Here is a 27,998-nt window from a genome sequence, read left to right on the forward strand (position 1 = left end):
TGCATTTGTTTATTATATAATATATAAATATATATTAATTGTTTATTATTATATAATATTTGTTTATTATGTATGTTGAATGTTGAATATATTCGTCCGAGTTTTATTCATTTTTTTCTTAATGCATTGCCAAAATGTATATGATCGGGAATGATTGGAATTGAATCGGGAGCAAAAAAAAGCAATCGGATCGGGAAATATCGGGATCGGCAGATACTCAAACTAAAGCGATCGGGATCGGATCGGGAGCAAAAAAACATGATCGGAAAAACCCTAATAAATATAATTAACTACCTTCGTTTTATGGCTGGGTTGAAACAAAAGCGGTTACGCGATGTCTGTAAACGGAATTTTCAGGGTAAAACAGACAAATTAAAAATAGTTCGGGGGCTTAATGTGCCATGAATCTGCTATGGCAGCATATAGACATATTGTTCTATCAAACATAACAGATGTTTTGTGTTAAAATACAGCAGTTTCTTTTAAAGAGGAGTGCGAGAGCAGAAACTGCTTTTTCAGTCTTGTCTGTGTTTTCCGCCATATATTTTTTAAATTAAAAATCCAATTCTTTTCACCTGATTCCGATCCTCTGAAAAACGGTGCGTTCAGCCCGATTTGATTTGATAACGTGATCGGATCGAGGACATCCTCAATGTAAATACTAGAGATGTATTGGGTCCGATCACGTCATTTTCAATGTATCGGAATCGGCAAAAAAATATCGGACATGTCTTTTTTTAATATATATATTTTTTAATTAAATCGTTTTCTAGTTGTATTTAACGTTACAGACATAATATGTTAAACTCATCCAGAGTCTTAGGCTAGTTTAGGCTTAAGGTAGGGTTATCAAATTTATCCCATTAACGGCGGTAATTAATTTTTTAAAAATTTATCACGTTAAAATATTTAATGCAATTAACGCATGCGCTGCACGACCCACACACCCATTGTCTCGTTCAATCTGTAATGGCGCCGTTTTACTTATATCTATAGAGCTAAACGGCAGCTTTAAATGAGTACAGTGAATTTTGGCAGCCTTTGAAGCCTTTTTTTAATTGGCTAAAGCCTTACAATCCCGCTCCCTACGATTGAAAATGTCGTGGGAAGTATTGTGGGGAGAATAGATCGTAGTTAATCTTTTTGTTAACACCCTATGTTATTTCCCAACGCAGAGAAGATATATCAATTGGTACCACTACGCACAGTCATGGTTGCACTTCCAATCATGCATTTGGGCAGTTAAATGGCTACAGTATCATTTACTGAAAGCTCAACAAATACACTAGATGGCAATATTTAGTCACAATATACAAAGTCACATTTATCCTTTAAGCATTACAAGTCTTTCTATCCGTGGATCCCTCTCACAGAAAGAATGTTAACAATGTAAATGCCATCTTGAGGATTTATTGTCATAATAAACAAATACAGTACTTATGTACTGTATGTTGAATGAATATATTTGAGTTTTATTCATTTTTTTCTTAATGCATTGCCAAAATGTATATGATCGGGAAAAATGATCGGGAATGATTGGAATTGAATCGGGAGCAAAAAAAAGCAATCAGATCGGGAAATATCAGGATTGGCAGATACTCGAACTAAAACGATCAGGATCGGATCGGGAGCAAAAAAATATGATCGGAACAGCCCTAATATATATATATATATATATATATATATATATATATATATATATATATATATATATATATATATATATATATATTTTTGGGGGGGGGGTTGGGGAATACATATACATATATACATATATATATATATATATATATATATATATATATATATATATATATTAGGGCTGTCAAAATTATCGCGTTAACGCCCGGTAATTAATTCTTTTAATTAATCACGTTAAAATATTTGACGCAATTAATGTGCACACGTCCCGCTCAGACAGTATTCTGCCTTTTGGTAAGTTTTACAGCAAGGCTTTTTGTGCTGTCTAACAGTGAACTCTTGTGGTCGCTTTGCGACATGGTTTGTTTTCTTGCCAGTTCAATATGGCTGCACGACGTCTCGGGCTGACGCCTACGTTGTAATGTTGTGCTTATATGATCCTTGGACAAGATTTGCCCGTAAGTATGGTTGTTGTAAATAATGTACATATTATGTTAGCAAGCGAAATGTTATATTTTTTGTATGAGACGCTTTTTGTTTCTGTTTAGTGAACCTGTATAGCGTGCTAAGCTAACGTTGTTGCTAATGCAATGCTTGTGTACTTTTTTTGTGTAGTTTTACGACGGTCTAAAGAGGACAATGGTTTGAGGCCATTTTATTAATAAATCACATGAAAAAGGAAGAAGTCTGACTATTAAGGCGTCGTTCACTAGCTGTCTAGCTTTGGAAAAAGTAGACGCTTCTGAGTGAGGACAGCATAGACAGATTTAAATGACAGTAGAGTGAAATCCCCACTACAGTCCTTATGTACCGTATGTTGAATGTATATATCCATCTTGTGTCTAATCTTTCCATTCCAACAATTTATTTTACAGAATATATATATAATTCACAGAAAAATATGGCATATTTTATAGATGGTTTGAATTGCGATTAATTGCGATTAATTGCGATTAATTAATTTTTAAGCTGTAATTAACTCGATTAAAAATTTTAATTGTTTGACAGCCCTAATATATATATATATATATATATATATATATATATATATATATTTATTTATTTTTTTTTTTTTTTAATAATTAAAAACCCAATTATTTTCACCCGATTCCGATCCTCTGAAAAACGATGCGTTCAGCCTGATTTGATTTGATAAGGTGATTGGATCGAGGACATCCCCAATGTAAATACTAAGCGATTATTCGACTCATTGCAAAAATAACTGAATAGTCGACTATGAAAATAATCATTTGTGGCAGACGGCGAAATCCTATTGTCTTGATGGAGGCTTAAGGTTGCCCTTTAGGTTGAGAAGCTTGCCGCCACGTCGCCTCACTTCATCCCGCTCAGCCCAAATTAATCTGCAGTTTTAAAGCTTGAATAAACCCGCTAAGTACGGAAATCTTAAGGCCGTCTTCTCTCCCTCAGGCTTTTTTCCGTGAGCAGTTTTTTCCCCCCTGCCCACTGAGATTGGCTGCGAGCACTCTGTGTTATCGGCCAGGGGGGAGGTAAAGGTTCGGGGGATGGAGGAGGAGAACGGTGAAGGCTACAGATTGCTCTTTATCTATTCCGAGCACACCTACAACAAATTAGACCTGGCCCGCCGCCGCCGTCGTCGCCTCGCTCTCATTAAGAGGCTGAATCTCAGCTATTTTCCTCGAGGTCCCGCATTTTCCTATCATTCTTTTCCTATCATTTTTTTTTTTTTCTACAATAAGCAAAAAAAAAAGCTCCTACGCAGACGCGCCACCTTCGCGTGGCGCTCATTTCACGTCGTCATATCAACATGACACAAAGGAACCCGCTGGGATGTGAGGCGGTGGGGGTGGGGTGGCTTTTGGATGCTGTGCCATTTTCCACGCACGTGACTCCACGCTGCCGGCCTTTGACATTTTGTTCATTTAAAAAAAAAAAAAAACCTGAATTCTGGGCAATTTGTGTTTTTGTCCTCCGTGCCATCCACATTCGCTTACAAAACGGGAAACGCATCACTTGTTGTTATGACCTTTATTCTATTCCAGTTCTACACTAAAAAAAACAACAATATATGCCTCTCATGGATGAATAATATTCATCCATCCAAACTGCCTATGGAATCAATTTCTACCCCCAAAAATGAATCCGGAAATTAATAAGAGGCTGCTTTTTGCATTTTCGCTGGAGCGCATCCAGGTCTAGCGGCGTCACTCACAAGCCAAAAACCTTGAAAAACAAATCAATTATGCATGCGACGCGTAACCTTCAAAGTGCGACTGAAGGTTGAATTTAAATGGTCGCTTGGTGTGGGAAGGCCCGTTATGACTTGACGCCGGATGCAATCAGACGAACGGACCAAAAGCTAAACAAAAGATGTCACTTGCAATTGGATTCAAATTTAGGGGTCAGCTAACTCATTCACTGCCGTTAACAGCGGTAGACGTCAAATTCATTTGAATTGGGAGGGCTTGAAGACTCTTTCGTTAACGATAACGAAAATATTCTGTCGAGGAACATTTTTTTACGACGATTGCAAGATGCTAACGAGCTAAAAACATGTCTTGGAAGCAGTGTTGTCACAGATTACTTAAAAAAGTAATTTAATTACTGATTACGGATTACACCGCAAAAAAGTAATCTAGTTACTTCACTGATTACTTTATTATCAAAGTAACTTGTCAGTTACTTTTTACCAATTTTTCTCCTTTTGCTGCCCCAACATAAAAATGACAACAAAAAAATGTTAACGCATGTAATTGAATTTTTCACATAAGGCTTAATCTATGAGTTAGCGGGGGTTTAATTAGTCGATGGAGTTGATTTCAACCACCATTGACTCGCGCTAGCTTAGCCACCCCGGAGCCCTGAAACTAGCAAATAACTGACAAACTGCACGGAATTTGTTCAAATCAACTCCAACGACTAAATAAACCCCCGCTAACTCCAAGATAAAGCCTAATGTCAAAAATTCTGAACTTCCCCTTTAAAATAAAGACCTAGCTGTTAAAATATTGTCTATAAAAGTTGTAAAGCAATAAAACAAACAACAAAATTAATGAAATGAACAACAATCCCACAACGTATTTCATAATGGATCAGAATCATTTTTCGAGCAGATCATGTGACTAGAACCTAAGACCAGGGGTCGCGTTAACCGAATATTTTCCGTCGTTGACCGGTTTTTTAAAACGGTGACGGAAAAAACTGAAGTCCGTCCGTCATTTTGACAGGTTGCAATTCACACCCCAGACCACAGGGTGGCGAGTGAGCATATTAATTAGCTATTGTCTCTCTTAATGCATGACGTCGTTGGCTGTTCTGTCAGAATATTGTAGCGTCACCAGGGTCTGGCGGAGGCACCATGATTGACACATCAACGCGAGGTTCTTATTGGTGCACCCGGTGTGCCAGCACGTCATCCAATTGGTGGACTAGATTGCCGCCTGTGTATAGACCCCAATCACATGACGTCACAACTCCGCCCCCCTGACTGGATTCGCCATATTGTCCGTCAGCTCGTCATGTTTACACATTACCGCTACGTACATGCCTCCTATTACGGAGTGTTTTTCTACTCCTTAACATTAATAATCAAAATGGTGAAGGCGTGTGTGGCGGTTGGTTGCAGTAACAGAGAAGATAGACGGAGAGACTTGAAGTTCTACCGTATTCTGAGAGACCCGAAGAGGAGAGCGAGATGGACTGCTGTAATTCGACAAGAAATCTGGGCACCAAACGATCACCACAGGCTATGTAGTAGTCATTTTATATCTGGTAAGATGCATTTAATATATATTTAGAAGATTTTGGGCTGACAACCGCAATTAAGATTATTGTGTGACGTTGGTGATTGGGGTCTATATAGTTGCCTCTTTTTCTTTGGGGGCGGAGTTGTTGTTTTGTTGGTGTTGTTGGCGGTAAGCAAAGTAAAAAGAGGGAGAAAAATACCACGACTTCCGTGTCTAATTTTTCGCCGCCAAGCAAGCGTTACAATATTAATTAAAAATGAATGAAAACTAAATACTATTGAATATGTCATCATTATCATTTTAAAAATTTAAGTGACGGGTAAAAATAGATTATGACCGGATTTTTATGACCCTGTCAGTCAAAATGACAGACAACGAAAATGTCTAGCGCAACCTCTGCCTAAGACACTAGCTTTTGCTTTGCTAAGCCAAAACTACACCTGTTGAAGGCAAGATGGGTATTTAGAATATCTGTAAACCTAAGCTTTCAAACGCAACCAACAACAACTGAGCTTGAACAGTTTTATATATACGTATATATACAGTATTGGCCAAAAGTTTGGCGACACCTCAAAGGTGGATACTTTGAAGAATGTACAGTATAAAACCCGTTTTCAGTTATTTCACTTTTTTTGGCCATTCCAGATGTTCGTTCATTGTTTTGATGTACTTAGAGAGGATTTACAATACTAGTGAAAATATACAAAACGTAAAAATGTTTAGGTGTGTCCAAAGTTTTGACTTCAGTCATCAACATGCTTTGCCCCCAGCCCCACAAAAGTAAAACTCCGCCTACGGTTACAAACACTGACAATAAAATGTGCATAAAGGCTGGTTACAAACTTTGTTTCGAGTTTTGTCACGTTGTCCTGTAATTCCGCGTTGTTGTAATTCCAAGTGCTTCCTTGTTGAATTGAATGTAGAGTTTTTTGCGGCTGAGAGTCTTTTTCAGCCAGCGCAAAGTTTGCAACACCTGAACGAACAGTCTTTGGACCCATGTTGATTTCTCTCACAAGAAAATCTGCCTTGCGTTTGTCTTGTGACAAAACAATGAAATTGCAACGCTGTCATAAATTGAGCATTTCGTCATGTGTCGAACATAAGCAGATTTTAAGAGGGGGCAGGGGGGCCTGCACCCGGTGACCGAAAAGTGTCATTGCATGTAATTGACTTTCCGATATATATAAAAGGTGTAAAGCAATAAAACTGCAACAAAAATGAATGAAATGCACACACAAAAAAAAAAAAATTATAATGGGTCGAAATTATTTTTTGAGCACCTTAGACGGTCATTTGCTTTGCATACAATTAAAATATATATATATATATATATATATATATATATATACAGTATATACAGTGCCTTGCAAAAGTATTCGGCCCCCTTGAATCTTGCAACCTTTCGCCACATTTCAGGCTTCAAACATAAAGATATGAAATTTAATTTTTTGTCAAGAATCAACGACAAGTGGGACACAATCGTGAAGTGGAACAACATTTATTGGATAATTTAAACTTTTTTAACAAATATAAAACTGAAAAGTGGGGCGTGCAATATTATTTGGCCCCTTTACTTTCAGTGCAGCAAACTCACTCCAGAAGTTCAGTGATGATCTCTGAATGATCCAATGTTGTCCTAAATGACCGATGATGATAAATAGAATCCACCTGTGTGTAATCAAGTCTCCGTATAAATGCACCTGCTCTGTGATAGTCTTAGGGTTCTGTTTAAAGTGCAGAGAGCATTAAGAAAACCAAGGAACACACCAGGCAGGTCCGAGATACTGTTGTGGAGAAGTGTAAAGCCGGATTTGGATACAAAAAGATTTCCCAAGCTTTAAACATCTCAAGGAGCACTGTGCAAGCCATCATATTGAAATGGAAGGAGCATCAGACCACTGCAAATCTACCAAGACCCGGCCGTCCTTCCAAACTTTCTTCTCAAACAAGGAGAAAACTGATCAGAGATGCAGCCAAGAGGCCCATAATCACTCTGGATGAACTGCAGAGATCTACAGCAGAGGTGGGAGAGTCTGTCCATAGGACAACAATCAGTCGTACACTGCACAAATCTGGCCTTTATGGAAGAGTGGCAAGAAGAAGGCCATTTCTCAAAGATATCCATAAAAAGTCTCGTTTAAAGTTTGCCACAAGCCACCTGGGAGACACACCAAACATGTGGAAGAAGGTGCTCTGGTCAGATGAAACCAAAATGGAACTTTTTGGCCACAATGCAAAACGATATGTTTGGTGTAAAAGCAACACAGCTCATCACCCTGAACACACCATCCCCACTGTCAAACATGGTGGTGGCAGCATCATGGTTTGGGCCTGCTTTTCTTCAGCAGGGACAGGGAAGATGGTTAAAATTGACGGGAAGATGGATGCAGCCAAATACAGGAACATTCTGGAAGACAACCTGTTGATATCTGCACAAGACCTGAGACTGGGACGGAGATTTATCTTCCAACAGGACAATGATCCAAAACATAAAGCCAAATCTACAATGGAATGGTTCAAAAATAAACGTATCCAGGTGTTAGAATGGCCAAGTCAAAGTCCAGACCTGAATCCAATCGAGAATCTGTGGAAAGAGCTGAAGACTGCTGTTCACAAACACTCGCCATCCAACCTCACTGAGCTCGAGCTGTTTTGCAAGGAAGAATGGGCAAGAATGTCAGTCTCTCGATGTGCAAAACTGATAGAAACATACCCCAAGCGACTTGCAGCTGTAATTGGAGCAAAAGGTGGTGCTAAAAAGTATTAACGCAAGGGGGCCGAATAATATTGCACGCCCCACTTTTCAGTTTTTTATGTGTTAAAAAAGTTTAAATTATCCAATAAATTTTGTTCCACTTCACGATTGTGTCCCACTTGTTGTTGATTCTTGACAAAAAAATTTAATTTCATATCTTTATGTTTGAAGCCTGAAATGTGGCGAAAGGTTGCAAGATTCAAGGGGGCCGAATACTTTTGCAAGGCACTGTATATATATATATATATATATATATATATATATATATATATATATATATATATATATATATATATACGTATACTAGAGAAGAGAAATATTTTTTAAAAAAGAATTTTTTTTCTTTGATTGAATTTTTTTGGGGGGGGATTTAATGATTTAGACACAAATGTCCTAATCATAATATGGTCTAAACACAAAAAGGATTGCTTCAATCAAAGAAAACTTTTTCAATGAAAAATTGTGTTCAAATGCAAATTTTTCAATCTCAAATATTTTTTCGCATTCAAAAACTTTTTTCCATGACTGAATTTTTTTTTTTTTTTTTGATTGAAGTGATTTTTCTTTTTGAAAATCTATATTTTTAAGCAACTTATTTTTTGATTGAATAATAAAGCAAAAAATGTCCTAGCCAAAATGTGGCCAAAACACAAATTAACAGTACTTCAATCAAAAAAAAAAAAAAAAAAAAAAAAAAAAAAAAAGATCAAAGAAAAATACCTTTCACATGCATTTGTTTTTTGTTTTTTTGAGTTTCAAATTTATTTTGCATTCAAACACATTTTTTTAATAAAGACACAGCTCTACCTCCATATGGCTCCGCCCAGGGAATATAATTTATGACTGGGGTATCAACATTGGCACGACACCGGCAGGCATACCAAATTCAATGGATGATGATCTTGGCAAAAAGTCTTGCCTAAGCGGCCTGATTTAGAATTCCTCTCAAGAATGGTGGGAAACTCATTGTCAACTTATTATTATTATACATATTCTTGTTAGTTAATTTTATTGCTAACACTGCGTTTCAGGGTCATCGACATGTTGTGCCCCCCCTGCCCCAAAAGTCAAACTCCGCCTATGGTGTCGAGACATAAGTCGAGCCAAATTTTCGAAAGGATTGTATGTCGATGCGATCGTATGTCGAGGTGCCACTGAAGATTGGACGTCTATTACCGTCAATGGCATTGAAATATTGAAAAAAAATATTCACTGCCAGCCCTTCCAATTCAAAATGCATCGGAATGAATCTTTATCAATCTTTCTCGGCAGTCCAAATTCACTTCGTATCAGCTGTTCGCCATTTCCTGTTTGGCGCACCGAGGCCTTTTGGACCACCGTGTCAACGCAAACTGCCAAGAGCGCATTTAACATTCACGCGACTGCTGAGGCTGATCCACGTGACTATCCGCGCACCAAGTCGAGTTAAACCGAGGCGAACGCCGGCACGCGTACGGTCGCACATACAAAGATAACTGAAGACCTTTGAGCCTAAGCGAAGGTATAGCTGCACGGGAAAACGCTAGGTTAGATGAGATTCCTCCGCCCGGCTAATCCATCCCGCCAGCACAGAGCGGGAAAAGCGAGGGCGGGAACGTGCCGGCGAACGGCGCGGCGGTGACACGGGGCAACTCTCGAGGGCCTTGCATTAGCGCGCTAAATTAAAGGGGGTATTAGATTAAATTGGCTCTCCGATTTCAGGGGTGTGAGTAAAATTCTGATTTGCATTTTTCCAACCGCTGCTTAAGATATAATTAGTTCAGGGTGAGTCCCATGAGTGGGAAATGCTGACAGCCAAATCTAACTGGCTGCCAGTCGCTTATCATCGCTCACAAGGCAACAAGGTAGAGGAGGTGAGAGGGATTGTGTGTCTTTGGGTATTTAGCCAGAGTGAGGCTGTTTGTCAGTCTTGACAGGAAAAGTTTGCTTCCTTCGTCAAGTTCAGCACCAAAAAATCACTCAACCGTAAACAATTTAGACATGACAGATGCCCACTTTAGACAAGGAACGCGCAACCTACTGCCCCCGAAAGCATTCGATCCAAACCGCCATCCCATCGCTAAAACAACGGTAGCTGCTAGCAGTGATGAACAGGCCTCTTGCACATGTGGGACTCGTTTGGATAGGGTGACCAAATGTCCTCTTTTGCCCGAATATGTCCACTTTTCAAGTCCTGTCCGTGGCCCCGGTGGGTTTTTATATATTCATTAAAATGTCCAGTTTTCATTATTTTTCACGGGACCAATTAGCGTGTGTTGAAATTGACTGATAATTTGACACTTCTGACCAAAGTGAAGATTTGCAATTGTCCATGTTGCATGTCTGCTACATCAATTACCAAGGTGGTACGTTTTGGAACCGTCACTGACTGCGAAAAAAGTTTTACATCACATAAGCGACCTGTTAATATTTGAAATGGCATGTATGGCCCCGCAGGGCTTTGGGTGTTGCTTCTTATCCGGGCACTTTTTTTCTTGTTCTTACAAGCCGAGATACGGCTCTACATTCAAAGCTATACCATGTTCAACTACAGTGGTATGAAAAAGTATCTGAACCTTTTGGAATTTGTCACATTTTTCCGTAAAATCCCCATCAAATTTGATCTGATCTCTTTCAAAATCACACAGATGAAAATACAGTGTCTGCTTCAATTAAAACAACCCAAACATTTATAGGGTTTCATGTTTTAATGAGGATAGCATGCAAACAATGACAGAAGGGGGAAAAATAAGTAAGTGAACCCTCTGCCTAAGGAGACAAAAAAAAGCGATTGAAACCAATTTTTACCAAACATTTAAGCCAGGTGTGTCCAATCACTGAGGAGAGGCTTAAAGCTGCCCTGCCCACTATAAAACACACACCTGGTAAGACCTGGCTATTCCTCCTTACACAAATCTGACAATCATCCTAATCGATGAGCTTACAATTGATCAACAACTTTACCCAGGTGTTACGTTGAATCAATGACTTTTGGGAAGAGAATTCATGTGAAGACCAAAAAAAAAAAAAAAAAAAAAAGCTGCTCATGTACCGCACTGTATAATGCCTACTCTACCATGTATTGATTGTGCGTCCTTGGTCGAAGTGGACGGGACTTGATAAGCATATGCTCCTCCCGTCAGCCCTTGTCTTTTCTCCGTTTTTTTTCTTCGGGTTAATCATATCACAAAGCCATCTTGTAACTGTCAATGATACCGATGATGATGACAGTAAATAAATAAACAAACATTGAAATGTCTTGAAGAGAAGCAATGCCTGATGTGCATCATGGCTCGGTCAGAAGAGCTGTCTTAAGACCTGCGATCAAGGATTGTTGATTTGTATAAAGATGGGAAAGGATACAAAACAATCTCTAAAAGTCTAGATTTACATCAGTCGACAGTCAGAGAAGTTGTCTACAAATGGAGAGAGTTTGGCACTGTTCCTTCTCTGCCAAGGAGTGGCCATTCACCAAAGATGACGCCAAGAGTTCAGCGCAGAATACTCAGAGAGGTAAAAAAGAACCCTAGAGTGTCTGCTAAAGACTCACAGAAATCACTGGCACAGTCTAATATCCGTGCACACATCAACTATACGTAAAACAATGGCCAAGAATGGTGTTCATGGGAGGACTCCACGAAGGAAGCCACTGCTGTCTAAAAAAAAACATTGTTGCTCATTTAATGCTCGCAAAAAGGCACTTGGACACTCCACAGAAGTTTTGGCAAAATATTTTGCGGATTGATGAAACCAAAGTGAATTGTTTGGGAATAACACACAACGACATGTATGGAGGAAAAATTGAACATCTCACCAACATCGACACATAATACCCACCGTGAAGCATGGTGGCGGAAGTATCGTAATTCGGGGCTGTTTTGCTTCCTCAGGGCCTGGACAACTTGCAATCATTAACGGAAGAATGAATTCAAAAGTTTATTAGGATGTTTTGCAGGAAACCCTGAGGCCATCTGTCAGACAGTTGAAGCTAAAAAGAGGATGGATGCTGCAACAACATGGGGTGGCATGGCTCAGTGGTAGGAGTAGTTGTCCCCCAACTTGTGGGTTCGATTCTCCGCCCTGATGAACTTGCCTGAGTATCCTTGACCAAGATACTGAACCCCACGTTGCTCCTGGTGCTGCGTCACCAGTAGGTGGATGGCGATGTAGTGTAAAGCGCTTTGAGGGCCTTGAAAGGTGGAAAAGCGCTATACAAGTATAACATCATTTACCAACAAGAAACACAGAAGTAAATCAACTTCAGAATGGTTTCAGAAGAACAAAATACACGTTCTGGAGTGGCCAAGTCAAAATCCAGACTTGAACCGTATCGAGATGTTGTGACATTACCTTATTATAGCGATTCATGCCAGACATCCAAGAATCTGACTGAACTACAGCAGTTTTGTAGAGAAGAATGAGCCAAGATTAGTCCTAATCCTGTGCCAGACTGATTTGCAGCTACGGGAAGCGTCTGGTTGAAATTATTGCTACCACACAATATTAAATGTGATGGTTCACTTACTTATCCCCACCCCTTTTGTCATTGTTTGCATACTATCCTCATTAAAATATGAAAACCTATAAATGTTCGGGTGGTTTTAGTTAAAGCGGACATTGTTTTTTCATCTGTGTGATTTTGACAAAGATCAGATCACATTTGAGGATGATTTTATGCAGAAATGTGAGAAATTCCAAAAGGTTCAGACACTTTTTCATACCAATGTATATCCAGGTTTCGAATAAACACCTAAAATGCAACTTGTTTGCTACTTCTGATTAAAAAATTAAATCATAAAGAGCGGGACGTGTGGACTAGGCCTCAGTTTAGAGGTGTTAGGGCAATGTTAGAGACCACAAACAACTAAACTGCTGTTAAACTACTTTTCAGGGCTATACATTGTCACTGGGGCTCATATCAAACAAATGTATGTTTCCAGAAGAGTGTCGATCCCTAAAAAAATTCCTTTTTCATTGGCTGCCATTGGCCAGTCTTTGAAACGATCAGAAAATTTTAATTCCATGCACTGCCCACATCAGATGGCAGTCCAACATTGCCCATCTGTTTAGATACCTGCTTTCAATGAAAGTAAATTCCCTAGTAAAAGTTTGGGCCTTGGAATTCGTCCAAAATGGTTGCTTCAAAACAAAATGGATGATTTCCTGTTCAATTTCAGAAATCGGTACTTGAGATTTTTTTCTTTCTTGCCATTATATTTGACAGAACTTTGCATTAATCCAAAAAAATTTGAGCACTGTATTTGGGTTTCCAAGATATATTTTTAGGCAAATCCAAGAGGGAGTTGTACAACCTGACTGCAATCTTAGAACTGACATTTAACCCGCAAAAGGGTTTCCCCACTCTCACTGATTTACACCCTGCAACCCATTTCCGTAAACGAAAGGTGTACACTTGTAATTACCAGTATCAAACCCCATAATCAGAATTAGCGAAATTCACTGAAGGGTGTATTAAAAAGCAAGTGTGGATTTGTTTTGGTGAGTAACCATGCATTAAAGACACGGTGACACCAACTTCCCGGACATCTGTTTCAGACACCTGTTTGTAAACAAAATACGCGAAGAGACGGTCCACACGCTTCCAATTGCCCCTTATGTGATGTACAATTTCAAGTAGTAACCCACCAGGGCGGACCACTTTATTAGAACACATAAACCTTGGTGCTGCCATTATTGCACATTCAACAATGCGATGCATGTAAACATCACAGCCAACAAACTAAAACAGCTTTCTGCCAAAGGAAGTCATGAGTTTTAAGTGCTACTTTATGATTCAAGACTTGGAAACCTCTTGAAATTTTCTTAAACCACAATTAGGGGGAAATTTCATCGGCGTCACCCATTCAAAAAAACGGGACGTCCATCATCGTGGTTGAATTTAGTTGCCAACAATATCAGTATTTACTATTCCAAAGTTCTATCAAAACATCAACTGCGTCTTTTGTGAGAAACCTATAAGTTTCATTTACAGGCATACCAGCTAGTGGTGCAACGATTAATCGATTAACTTGAGTAATTTGATTCGAAAAAAGATTCGAATTCAATTTTGCTGCTTTGGGTATTCGTTGAATTAAAGTAGCATTGTAATGGTTTGTTTTGAAGGTGTTTGCATTTGGTTTTATTGATTTGGGTGTATACACTGCCTTCTAGTGGCAACAGTGAATACAACATAACTCATTTCACATGGCTGGATTGAAGTGATTGCTCCCTGTTAAGACCAACACAAGATAAGGTTTTTGTTTGAGCTAATGCTTTTTTCAATGCATTCGTAATTTAGATTTTTTTTTTGTGGGAATATATGTTTGAACCATTTGTTAAGAGCATTGCAAAAAAAAGTTAGCATTTTATAGCATTTAAGCTAGCAGACTTTTGCTTTGTAAGTTAGCCATTTGTTCTTTTGTTGTACTCCACCCTTGTAGTGGCAACAGTGAAAACGACACAACTCATTTCACATGGCTGGATTGAATGGATTGCTTCCTGTTAAGGTTTTGTTTAAGTGAATGTTTTTTTAAATGCATTTGTAATTTAGTTTATAAATATATTAAGCCGTTTTTTGTGGGAATATGTGTTTGAACAATTTGTTAACAGCATTGTAAAAAAAAAAAAAAAAAAAAAAAAAAAAGCACATTTATAGCATTTAAGCTAGCGGACTTTTGCTATTAAATTTGTTGTTCTTTTGTTGTACTTGGATCCTCATTTATTTATGCTGTTTGAGAATCAGCACAGGTATTTTAATTTATTTTAATTTTTAACCTAAATTTTATTCGAACTAACTAGTTCATCGATTACCGTAATTTCCGGACTATAAGCCGCTACTTTTTCCCCTCAGTTTGAATCTTACGGCTTATAGTCCAATATGGTTTATTTGTTGATTTATTTGGGTTAATAGGTAAACCTTTATTTGACAGTGTCGTCATAACACTGCCATAAGACTGTCATAATTATGACATGACACTATAATGGGCATTACTGAATGCTTATGTCATTAAGTGTCATCCATTTATGTCCAGCTTGGCTCTTTTACATCCATTCAAAAGTGTGATAATTTGCCAGATAACACTAAATGACATCTGTTATAAGCATTCATTAATGCTTATGACAGTGTCATGTCATAGTTATGATGGTTTAATGAGTCTTATGGCACCACTGTCAAATAAAGTGTTACCAAATACCATAACTAGCAATTCATGAAACAACTAGAACAGTAACTGAAGAAATAATTAGCACAGAACATGAATTTTGATTGTTATTTACATCTGTAGCGCTGCAATGCATGCCAGGAGGCAGGTTGGACAACAACAGTGTTGACAGCAGGTGGCAGCAGAGGTTGATTGTCTCCCCCAAGGGAGCACTGATGGCCAATTGAAACGTCTTGAAGAAATTAATCTTTGGCTGCAAAGCTTCATTGTTTCATAGTGGTTCATTTGGTCTTATGACAGTCGTATGCTGCTGCTGTCAAATAAAGTTTTACCGGTTAATATCTTTTGGTGTAAATATCCCAGAATACAGTGAGGAGAGCTGCGGCTTATAGTCCAGCGCGGCTTATTTATGAACAAATGTCGTTTTCGTGCCAAATTTGGTGGATAGCGGCTTATAGAAAGGTGCGCCTTATTTTGCAAAAATTACGGTAATCGACTACTAAAATAATCGATAGCTGTAGCCCTAATACCAGCAGAGCTGTAGTTAGGGAATACAGCTGCGGGGCGTGGCCCCCTCGTCCCATATCACTACCATCACAGTTTTCCTCCCATTAAACAAATTCTATTCATTTTGCCATCAGACATGATTATTGTTTACGCCAGGGGTCAGGAACCTATGGCTTTACGAGCCATATCTGGCTCTTCTCATGATTGCATCTGGCTCTCCACCAACTTGTAAATCTTAAATATGGAACTGGCCGGCTCGCTTGACATGAACGAGCTATGATGTTCTCATGGCGAATTTCTTACATTGATCTTGGACACTTCAAATGTGCGTTGCAATATGCTTCAATTCAATGCCTATTGGTGGGCGCGGATAGCACGGAGACGGGCATTACAGAGCTCACCAGCAGCATGGCTATAACATATAGTTTAGTAAATAAAAATGTGTAGTGGCAAATTAAAAACCACGAAAGTAAACTGTGTCGTACCCCAAGTCACACAGGCGGACGATCGTTTTCACTTTCATGACTTTTTCGCCTGTTTATTCTATAAAAATGTGTAGTGGCAAATTAAAAACCACGAAAGTAAACTGTGTCGTACCCCAAGTCACACAGGCGGAAGATCGTTTTCACTTTCATGACTTTTTCGCCTGTTTATTCTAGGAGAGTGAGACTCATGAAACTGCCGCCTTGAAAAACTCCACCTGTCTCAGCCACTGTGATGCATACGTCCCTCTGGTTGTGGTTTCCACTTCCAGAAAATATACGCAACTGACCAACGATTGTAACATCTCAAGTGACGATGTAAGGCTTTCGTTGTTGTTTTCTCAAGATTTTTATCAATCCAACTCTGCAACTATATAATATAAATACACACACAATCTGTATGGCTCTCGAGGAACCGCATTTTAAATATGTTGGGTGTTGTGGCTCTCTCGGGCAATAAAGAACCCCACCCCTCGTTTATACCTTATGCTTTACTGTTATTGTGTTTTCAAGCAAAGTTTTGACAGTTTTTTCGACTGCAAAGCCGCAACAACACAATGAGTATTATGAATGATGTCAAACAAATAGCCCAAATACTATCATTTTAAGCGATTATATGAATAAAATATAGGTTGAAAGGGTCTTTTGTATTTCGTGATTTTAGATGACAAGTAGTGCTGCAACGATTAATCGATTAACTCGATTAGAAAAAAAACTTTGAATTAAATTTTGCTGCTTCGAGTATTCTTTAATTAAAGTGGCATTGTAATGGTTTGCTTGGAAGGTGTTTGCATTTAGTTTTATTGATTTGGGTGGATACACTGCCTTCTAGTGGCAAGAGTGAATATGACACAACTCATTTAAGATGGTGGAATCCAGCTGCTCCTTGTTAAGACCAACATAAGGTAAGTTTTTGTTTGGGCTAATCTGTTTTTAATGCATTTGTAATTTAGTTTATAGGTAGATTTAGGCATTTTTTTGTGGGAATATGTGTTTGAAAGATTTGTTAAGAGCATTGTAACAAAAAGTTAGCATTTTATAGCATTTAAGCTACCCAAATTTTGCTATGGAAGTTAGCCAATTGTTTTTTGTTGTTGTTGTTGTTGTATTGAGATCCTCATTGGAGTCTAATCGCAGGTATTTTGAATTATTTTTATTTTGTATTCGCATTTAATGCTATTTTGAAAGGTCAATCTTAGCAAGCCTTTGTTTTACATCTCCTAAAATTAATACTGCAACGTTCCTAATCCGATTACTCGATTATTCAAACTAACTCGTTGATAGATTAATCGACTGCTAAAATAATTGATAGCTGCAGCCCTAATGAAAAGTAATCAAAGGTAAGGAAATGTCCACTTTTTGTTACTTGTTTTTATGTCATTTTTGTACAAAAACGTAACCGCAATGAAGACTTTACTACTGTTTTGACAATGTCGTAAACCGCAGCACTTGATCAAGACTTTTAGAATCTGTTAAAAAAAACTTCAAATTTGCACAAAACCAAAGGTAGTATACACTTAATGCTTCTGTTTCCTGTTTGACAACCATCGAATCCTATTTACCACCGACCAAACTGAACCACGATTGGACCCATATCGTAATTCACATAGTTTGACGCCAAAATATACATGTTTGTTCAGAGCAAGCAAACAGGGCCCAATACCCTCACTACTACGGAGACTGAAGTCAGGAGGTGTTTTGAGAAATGCCATCAGCCTTCCTCCCATCGCTTTCAGCATCTCTCGGTGGTCAGAGGCTGAGGCTTTGCGGGATATTGATTCTCTCCGTCCAGAGACGGTTTCCATAATTGGTTAAAATGACCGGGTGCCGAGAGGGATGGCTCTCTGCTGAAAACCATTTCCCAGCCCCGCTTGGAGGCCAGCCAAGCGCTGGGTTGTTCGGATATGTTCCAGCCCCAGTCTGACTGGCAGCAATTAAGGGTGTCTGAGCCAAGCTCAGCTTGCGCTTCGCACAAACACCCCTAATTACTGCCAATTAGGCTAGGCGGGTAGGCAGATTTGAGAAGCCGGGGGGATGTTCAGGCACGGGTGGGCATGGAAACAATTTTCAAGGGCTTAGAACGTGACTGTATGAAAAGGTTAATGCTCCGGAGTGCGCGGGGATAATAGCAAAAGATGGCAAAGCCGAGCCCCGGTTCTCACCTCCAGCGACGAGCCGGGCTTCTTCTTCAGCTCCTCGCATTTCCTGAACTTGCAGATCTGGTGGCCCGTTTTGCGGTTCCGACAACTGCTGCAGACGCCGCAGTTGATTAGCCGCCTGCAGGGCGCACAGACCCCACACCTTTTCCTCTTCTTCTTTGCCGGGTTTCCACTCGATGCCGACGAATTATTCTGTGGGCAGTCTGCCAGATTGGCAATTTGAAACGCACTGTCTGTAACGGCTGCCGAGGCTGCGGGGGAGTGAAGGGCTGTCATGACGATGACCCCGGGAGGTAATGAGATGCCCCCTAAAGCCGGAATAGCTGAAAAAGTTCCAACGCGTTCGGGGAGATTCATTATCTCTGCTTCGGCAGCGCCGCATTTCAGCTTGTTCATGCATTCTCCTGCTAAAGGTCTGCAGTGTTCGGGGGATAAGGTAGAGAGGAAATTATTATTTGCCATTTGCAGCGTCTCTGGCGGCACGCCAGGCTTACCCGGCCTCTGGGAGTCGTTTCTATGCATGCTGGTCCTATTAGGGTTTATTGCCGCTGATTTCCTCCCCCAAAGCATGGCGTTATCGCAGTTCCAAGGGGACATGCCGATTCTGGCGCTGGGGAAAATGGGCGTCGTGATGCGGGCGATCTTGGCAGTTTGTGGGAACGCCCCGTTGGTTTTGTAAAAGTTCGCAAAAGACCGGTACCTTTCCATTTCCGCGTTATAATCCAAAAGCTGGCTTAATCCACCGTCCTGAAGATTATCCTTTTGTAAGAGCGACACGTCCGCGTTTTGTCCGTTTTCGATGCAAAGCGCGCTGCTTAGGTTCGCCATGGCTGAGGTGGGCTTGTCGGTGTTTAGGGACGAAAGGAGGGCGTCCGAACGAAATGACTCCGGCCTTTGTCAAACTCCGACTGTTTACCGACAGTGTCCTACCATCCTGAACTATCTTGTCTGGTGCTACAAGCGGGAAGAAAAGAACAACAGTTACACGTCAGGTTTTCCAATACTATCAACTACACGCTAGCCATGGTCTTTACCAATGGGCGAGACCCATTTTTGTGCTTCAAAACATGACAAGGTTATGATGTGCAGTCGAAAAAAATACCTTTGAAAGGTTACACATTTTTAGTTTAAGACTAAGAGACTCTTACCTCATGACGGCAACTATTCAAAATAAGACAAAACGACAATCCATGCGTCAAACGTAATAGATCACCTGGTTAACTTCTCTAATGACATAACACCGAGAGCCACAAGGGAATTTGCATCCAGATCCTGGACCAACTAGTGTCATCCTGTCTGTGCCTGTGCGTCTGTGCCTCATTTCCTCTATCTCTCACCCCAGTCTGTCTGGATTCGGTTTCCACAGATAAAAGCCCCCATTAGACACATCTAGCCCTACTTCCATTACCTTTTTTTTCTCAACTCCCTCGCTGTGCCTCCCATCTTAATTGACAAAGCCGATCCATTGCCGGGACACTAAAAGGCGATTCAAATCACTTCCATGGCTCAAAATACATTATAATCACCACATGGCCAGTTGACTATAGCTCGAAAACCTGACATTTTATCCGTTTAAATTGATCTCAAATCAACAAAAATGTGTACATTTTGTCAAAACTGCATTTTCACACAAGGCGATTTTAACATTGACATCATATGCAAACCCGGTAAACAGAAGCTCCACCTCGCCTAATGATCAGACCTCCTCGGGGTGATTATTACTTAATCAATTCACCCGTGGAGCAGAACACGCGGGGCCCAAAGGCAATCAAGTCTGGCTGGCATTGATTTCCAGCCTGTAAACAAACTTTAGAGAGATAGAAACGTCCAATAGATTCATGCATAAACATAACTCTGGAGAAAAATGCACAGGCACGATTATCAAAATAGTCAAATAAATTGCCGTTTTGGGGAAAAAATACCAAAACTGCAGGTCACTTTCAAGCCGTACGAATGCATGCAGGATGCTGAATCACATTAGAAGCAGAATAGTAAGGGTGGTTTCACCTACCTACCAGGTTCCCGTTGAGGAGTTCCTGAGGTGCTAGCAGCCTGCGGCTGTGCACACGCACATTACCGCTGAGAGATGCGTGAAGCGCGGCGTGGAGGTCGCTAGCAGGAAAACAAAACACCACCAAAAAAAACCCCACTAAGAGTCGCGCACACTCCGAAAGGCGCTCAAAACAAAAGAGCCATCTTCTGGTTGTTAGCGACTTTCTTCCTTCAAAGTGTAGGCTGATTTTCCTTTCTTTTTGGGTGAATAACGAGGCGCTCCTAGCAGGAGAGGGAGTTGTGTGCGTCTTGATCCCGGGCTTTGTGGAGTGTGTGTGCGCGCGTCTCTCCGCCTGCCTGCCTGCTCGCTCCACCGCCGCTGCTTGTCGCTGTGTGTGGCTGATTGGTGCTGAGGTGAGGACGCGGGGATGCGGACACCTACTGATCATTGGCTGGAAATTACTATAGAAACACGCAGGGGGGTGGGGAGGTCTGGCTCAACGCGTGCAGGGGCATATATCAGCACCTGCATATTGGCTTATTTTTTTATCTATAATAATTTAATTAGGAGAGAAGGATATAGAGGCAGCACAGTGTCCTCGTGGAGAGGGAGTCCGCAAAACAGAAATATGAGCTCAAATCATCTAAAAGTGGAGTTTGCATTGTTCTATCAATGTATTTGCATGGGTTTTCTCCAGGTAGTCTAGGGACAATCAGACCCACCAAAAACATGCACGTAAGACTCGAGGCAAATTTGCGCCAAGCAATTTGTGCCATAATGACTTATTCACCGATATCCCGATCAGGGGTCGCGTTAACCGAATATTTTCCGTCGTTGACCGTTTTTTTAAAACGGTGACGGAAAAAACTGAAGTCCATCTGTCATTTTGACAGGTTGCAATTCACACCCCAGGCCACTGGGTGGCGAGTGAGCATATTAATTAGCTATTGTCTCTCTTGATGCATGACGTCGTTGGCCTTACTCGGAAAAATGTCAAGGAAACCGAGTGTCAAAACTCCGAAGTTTCTTCAAAAAGCCCCAAAACGACGATGGTGTTGATAAAAGAGGTGAAAAAGAGGGACTGATGCAGTGGAGGATGAAGGGCAAACAAGCAATCAGCCCTCGGCAAGCGAGCAAGCGGCAGCAAGGAGGAAGGTGTGATACTGCGTTCAGGCCACAGCAGGTGAACTGTTAATTTCATTGTTCCATATGTAGCCTACCTACTGGGGCCACAGTCAGCTGTTTTTGTCACTGCGGAGAAAAAGTTACATATTCATCTGCTTGATGTGTGATGGCACGGTGTGGATTCTCTGTTAAGCTTGTTCGGACAGAATATTAATTAAAAATGAACAAAAACTAAATACTATTGAATATGTCATTATTATCATTTTAAAAATTTAAGTGACGGGTAAAAATAGATTATGACTGGATTTTTATGACCCTGTCAGTCAAAAACACAGACAACGAAAAAGTCTAGCGCAACCTCTGATCCCAATATGGTGCAACTCCAAAAATCCAATACCGACATCAACCCATACCGATATATGCAGTTGTGGACTTAACTCATTTGCTCCCACAAACGTATAAATACGTTCTATTTTTAATTTTTTCAGTGTCCCAAAGATGTATTTATACTAGGGTTGTTCCGATCATGTTTTTTTGCTCCCGATCCGATCCCGATCGTTTTAGTTTGAGTATCTACCGATCCCGATATTTCCCGATCCGATTGCTTTTTTTTTTTTGCTCCCGATTCAATTCCAATCATTCCCGATAATTTTTCCCGATCATATACATTTTGGCAATGCATTAAGAAAAAAAATGAATAAAACTTGGACGAATATATACATTCAACATAAGTACTGTATTTGTTTATTATGACAATAAATCCTCAAGATGGCATTTACATTATTAACATTCTTTCTGTGAGAGGGATCCACGGATAGAAAGACTTGTAATTCTTAAAGGATAAATGTGACTTTGTATATTGTGACTAAATATTGCCATCTAGGGTATTTGTTGAGCTTTCAGTAAATTATACTGTAGCCATTTAACTGTTCTGCCGAAATGCATGATGGGAAGTGCAACCATGACTGTGCGTAGTGGCGCCATTTGATATAACTTCTCTGCGTAGGGAAGTAACATAGGGTGTTAAGGAAAAGATCAACCACTACCGTTCTTCCCCACATTGCTTCACACGATTTATCTAATTGATGAGAGAGGGAATTTAAGGCTTTAGCCAATTAAAAAGAGGCTCCAAAGACTGCCAAAATTCTCTCTACTCATTTTACGCTGCCTGTTAGCTTTATATATAGGTAAAACGGCGCCATTATAGATTGAACGCGACAATGTGTGAGTGGGTCGTGCAGCGCATGCGTTAATTGCATTAAATATTTTAACGTGATTAATAAAAAAAAAAAAAATTACCGCCGTTTACGCGATAAATTTGATAGCCCTACTTTAAGCCAAAACTAAAGACTCTGGATGAATGTAAGACATTTTGTCTGTAACGTTAAATACAATTAGAAAATGATTTAATTAAAATATATATATATATATTAAAAAAAGGCATGTCCGATATTTTTTTGCCGATTCCGATATTTTGAAAATGATGCGATTGAACATCTTTTATTTATACATCTTTTACATTTTTTTTCACAAGAGACATCTCTGGGTTCTGATTCAACTTAGCTCCAAGGCACAACGCTAGAAATCCATTTTAAAGCAATAAAACTGGCCACTGGAGGGCAGTCGCGCATTTGGTAAGACCCGCAACCCGATTCAACGGAACGAAAGGCCGGGGCGCCGGCGGAAGACGAGCGAATGGAAGTCCAGGATGCCAGGCGGCGGACAACCTAACAGAACAACCTAGAGGACGCCCGGGATGCCAGGCGAAGGACGACCGAGCAGAACAACCGGGACCACCAGTGCAGCTGACGATGCCGTTGAGTCCGTGCTGCTCGCAGAGCAGACCCCGCAGAGTAGAGGTGGGAATCTTTGGGCACCTAACGATTCGATTACGATTCAGAGGCTCCGATTCGATTATAAATCGATTATTGATTTATATGTTTTAACACCACTGTCGTCTGTCATTTTGCATCTAGTTCTACATATACTGTATGTGATATCTATTATAGCCGTATGAGTCCGTATGTTTTTAGCAAATAACAAATGGGCGTTGTTTGAAGCAACTGTCGGCCGCAGTCAGGTATTAATGGTTTTTTATCTAGTGGCATAAGTTGTACATATTTACTCTCGGTCCGTTCCTCATTGCGTCCTGAAGACCGCGCTGACTGTGTTTTAGTTCTGCTTAACCTAGTACAATTGAATAATCGGAATTTGGATGTTTGTGAATCGTTCTCGAATCTTTCACGGCCGAATCGTGAATAATCTAAGAATCGGAAATTTCGCACGCCTCCACCGCAGAGACTCAAAAAAATCCATCTTTATGAGACAGGTGGCGATGAGGGAAAAGTTTACCCGGCGGTCGCGGCCACAACAGCGTCATCTCTCAGTTAGTTATGTGTAAATAAAATTGTTACTTTGCTATCAAAAGCACTATTTGTCTTCTTGTTTATGTTATTTTGTAAAAGGAAAACATTATTCAGATGTTTGGGATGTCAAAAAATAGCTGTGTTAAAGTCAAAGTTATGTTTGAAATGTATCCTTTCACTAAAGGCTCAATTTCTCTGTTTTTTCATCAGAAATTGGAAAATTGCTCAAACTAAACTATTTTCTCATGCTGATTTCTAAAGAATGGAAAAAGATATGAACTTACTTTTTTCCTGCTGGAAGAAGCGAGTCTAATCTTTCTTTTGGTGGGTTCCATGTTTATATAGCAATAGAACAGAATTTTCTGTTGGCCTTGCAAAATCAGTCAAAATCCAGTAAAACGGCCGGAAGCGAAGGGGGTTGCACCGGTGAAAATGGCTGGGAGAGAATGGTAAATGGTGTCATACTTATATAGCGCTTTTCCACCTTTCAAGGCGCTCAAAGCGCTTTACACGTTAACATATTATGGCTAATTGTATTGTGATGCCTCACTGGATGCTTTACGAATGATAAATGTAACAACTTCCAAATAAACATTCTGTAAAACATTCTGCTTCTCCTTCTTCCCCCCCATCCGGGGCATTACAGTATTTTGAATCTGACTTTTTGTTGAAACTGAGCGGTGTAAGGCCGTCTTTGATGAAACGGCAAGTTTGAATGAATTTGTGCCGAGAGGTGCGGCCCAAAATAGAGCCTTTCAGAGCGCCGCCGCGCTAACGTCAACAACGTATCCAATAGCAAAGGGGCAAGCGTACTTACAGTGCCTTGCAAAAGTATTCGGCCCCCTTGAATCTTGCAACCTTTCGCCACATTTCAGGCTTCAAACATAAAGATATGAAATTTAATTTTTTGGTCAAGAATCAACAACAAGTGGGACACAATCGTGAAGTGGAACAACATTTATTGGATAATTTAAACTTTTTTAACAAATAAAAAACTGAAAAGTGGGGCGTGCAATATTATTCGGCCCCTTTACTTTCAGTGCAGCAAACTCACTCCAGAAGTTCAGTGAGGATCTCTGAATGATCCAATGTTGTCCTAAATGACCGATGATGATAAATAGAATCCACCTGTGTGTGATCAAGTCTCCGTATAAATGCACCTGCTCAGTGATAGTCTCAGGGTTCTGTTTAAAGTGCAGAGAGCATTATGAAAACCAAGGAACACACCAGGCAGGTCCGAGATACTGTTGTGGAGAAGTTTAAAGCCGGATTTGGATACAAAAAGATTTCCCAAGCTTTAAACATCTCAAGGAGCACTGTGCAAGCCATCATATTGAAATGGAAGGAGCATCAGACCACTGCAAATCTACCAAGACCCGGCCGTCCTTCCAAACTTTCTTCTCAAACAACGAGAAAACTGATCAGAGATGCAGCCAAGAGGCCCATGATCACTCTGGATGAACTGCAGAGATCTACAGCTGAGGTGGGAGAGTCTGTCCATAGGACAACAATAAGTCGTACACTGCACAAATCTGGCCTTTATGGAAGAGTGGCAAGAAGAAAGCCATTTCTCAAAGATATCCATAAAAAGTCTCGTTTCAAGTTTGCCACAAGCCACCTGGGAGACACACCAAACATGTCGAAGAAGGTGCTCTGGTCAGATGAAACCAAAATTGAACTTTTTGGCCACAATGCAAAACGATATGTTTGGCGTAAAAGCAACACAGCTCATCACCCTGAACACACCATCCCCACTGTCAAACATGGTGGTGGCAGCATCATGGTTTGGGCCTGCTTTTCTTCAGCAGGGACAGGGAAGATGGTTAAAATTGACGGAAAGATGGATGCAGCCAAATACAGGAACATTCTGGAAGAAAACCTGTTGGTATCTGCACAAGACCTGAGACTGGGACGGACATTTATCTCCCAACAGGACAATGATCCAAAACATAAAGCCAAATCTACAATGGAATGTTTCAAAAATAAACGTATCCAGGTGTTAGAATGGCCAAGTCAAAGTCCAGACCTGAATCCAATCGAGAATCTGTGGAAAGAGCTGAAGACTGCTGTTCACAAACACTCTCCATCCAACCTCACTGAGCTCGAGCTGTTTTGCAAGGAAGAATGGGCAAGAATGTCAGTCTCTCGATGTGCAAAACTGATAGAAACATACCCCAAGCGACTTGCAGCTGTAATTGGAGCAAAAGGTGGCGCTACAAAGTATTAACGCAAGGGGGCCGAATAATATTGCACGCCCCACTTTTCAGTTTTTTATCTGTTAAAAAAGTTTAAATTATCCAATAAATTTTGTTCCACTTCACGATTGTGTCCCACTTGTTGTTGATTCTTGACAAAAAATTAAAATTTTATATCTTTATGTTTGAAGCCTGAAATGTGGCGAAAGGTTGCAACGTCCAAGGGGGCCGAATACTTTTGCAAGGCACTGTATATCTGTGCTGTTTTGGCAGATGGATATATGTAATCACGGCTGACGAAACCTTGATAAATGCGCTTTCTTCAAGTTTCGCGAGCTCTGGAACACTCTAAAAATGACTCTCATACCTCTCTTGCTAAGCTAAATGATACCTCGAGGTGCGTTTGTGTGGAACTGTAGTTCACGAACAACAACAAAAACTATTCACCTTCACACCAAAATTAGTAAAACTCTTTACACGGCGATTAGAATTTCCCCATACTGCTTGATATGGGTCTGTTAACAGAAGGACTACTATTGTTGTGGTAATGTAGTACATTAGGGTGACCATATTTTGATTTCCAAAAAAGAGGACACTCAGCCCGGCCTCAAGATACTTGAATTTTACTCGAAGTTCACTCAAAGATGTCTATATCAGTTTAATATAAAGTGTGCCCCCTTACGCTGGATGGGAAAATGCAGTTTGAAAATAAAAAAAATAAATAATAATTAGGGTTGTTCCGATCATGTTTTTTTGCTCCCGATCCGATCGTTTTAGTTTGAGTATCTGCCGATCCCGATATTTCCCGATCCGATTGATTTTTTTTTTGCTCCCGATTCAATTCCAATCATTCCCGATAATTTTTTCCCGATCATATACATTTTGGCAATGCATTAAGACAAAAATGAATAAAACTTGGACGAATATATACATTCAACATACAGTACATAAGTACTGTATTTGTTTATTATGACAATAAATCCTCAAGGTGGCATTTACATTATTAACATTCTTTCTGTGAGAGGGATCCACGGATAGAAAGACTTGTAATTCTTAAAGGATAAAAGTGACTTTGTGTATTGTGACTAAATATTGCCATCTAGTGTATTTGTTGAGCTTTCAATAAATGATACTGTAGCCATTTAACTGTTCTGCCCAAATAAATGATGGGAAGTGCAACCATGACTGTGCATAGGGGCACCAATTGATATATCTTCTCTGCGTTGGGAAATAACATAGGGTGTTAAGAAAAAGATCAATTACTACCTTTCTTCCCCACATTGCTTCCCACGATATTTCTAATTGTTGAGAGAGGGATTATAAGGCTTTAGCCAATTATAAAAGGCTCCAAAGACTGCCAAAATCCACTCTACTCATTTTACGCTGCCTTTTGGCTCTAAATATAGGTATAACGGCACCATTATAAATTGAACGTGACAATGCGTGAGTAAGTCGTGCAGCGCATGCGTTAATTGCGTTAAATATTTTAACGTGATTCAGCGTTACCGCCGTTAATGCGATAAATTTGATAGCACTACTTTAAACCAAAACTAAAGACTCTGGATGAGTGTAAGACACTTTGTCTGTAACGTTAAATACAATTAGAAAACGATTTAATTAAAAAATATATATAGATTAAAAAAAGGCATGTCCGATATTTTTTTGCCGATTCCAATGCTTTGAAAATGACGTGATCGGACCCGATCACATCTTTAATAATAATGACTAAAATATATATATATAATGCAGACCCATGGAAATGTAGTCCAGTCAGTACACATACACACAGTAGGCTATGTGCCAACTAAACATTTTTATAACTTACTATCACGACAATTGTCCTTGACAAATTGTTATTCCCATTCAATTGATATTCTCATTCAATGTTCTAGATTGCACACAAACAATAAT

At 40.0% G+C, this 27,998-nt stretch overlaps 1 protein-coding gene across 2 annotated transcripts in view; it reads right to left on the reverse strand.

Moving 5' to 3' along the window:
• cxxc4 (CXXC finger 4) overlaps positions 1-22,228 on the reverse strand; it is a 104,349-nt gene extending 82,121 nt beyond the window's left edge. The window contains exons 1-2 of one of the 2 annotated variants that reach the window (XM_057843654.1): positions 20,424-22,228; positions 18,412-19,362 (exon numbers count right to left, since the gene is read on the reverse strand). In XM_057843654.1, coding sequence (XP_057699637.1) covers positions 18,412-19,236 — 825 coding nt within the window. In that variant the 5' untranslated portion in view covers positions 19,237-19,362; positions 20,424-22,228. Of the gene's footprint in view, positions 1-18,411; positions 19,363-20,419 lie in introns of both variants that reach the window. The other variant, XM_057843653.1, reaches the window with a different exon arrangement.
• Between the last annotated feature and the right edge of the window lie 5,770 nt (positions 22,229-27,998).

Source organism: Corythoichthys intestinalis, chromosome 8 (genome assembly GCF_030265065.1).
Source record: "Corythoichthys intestinalis isolate RoL2023-P3 chromosome 8, ASM3026506v1, whole genome shotgun sequence".
Classification (NCBI taxonomy): domain Eukaryota; kingdom Metazoa; phylum Chordata; class Actinopteri; order Syngnathiformes; family Syngnathidae; genus Corythoichthys; species Corythoichthys intestinalis.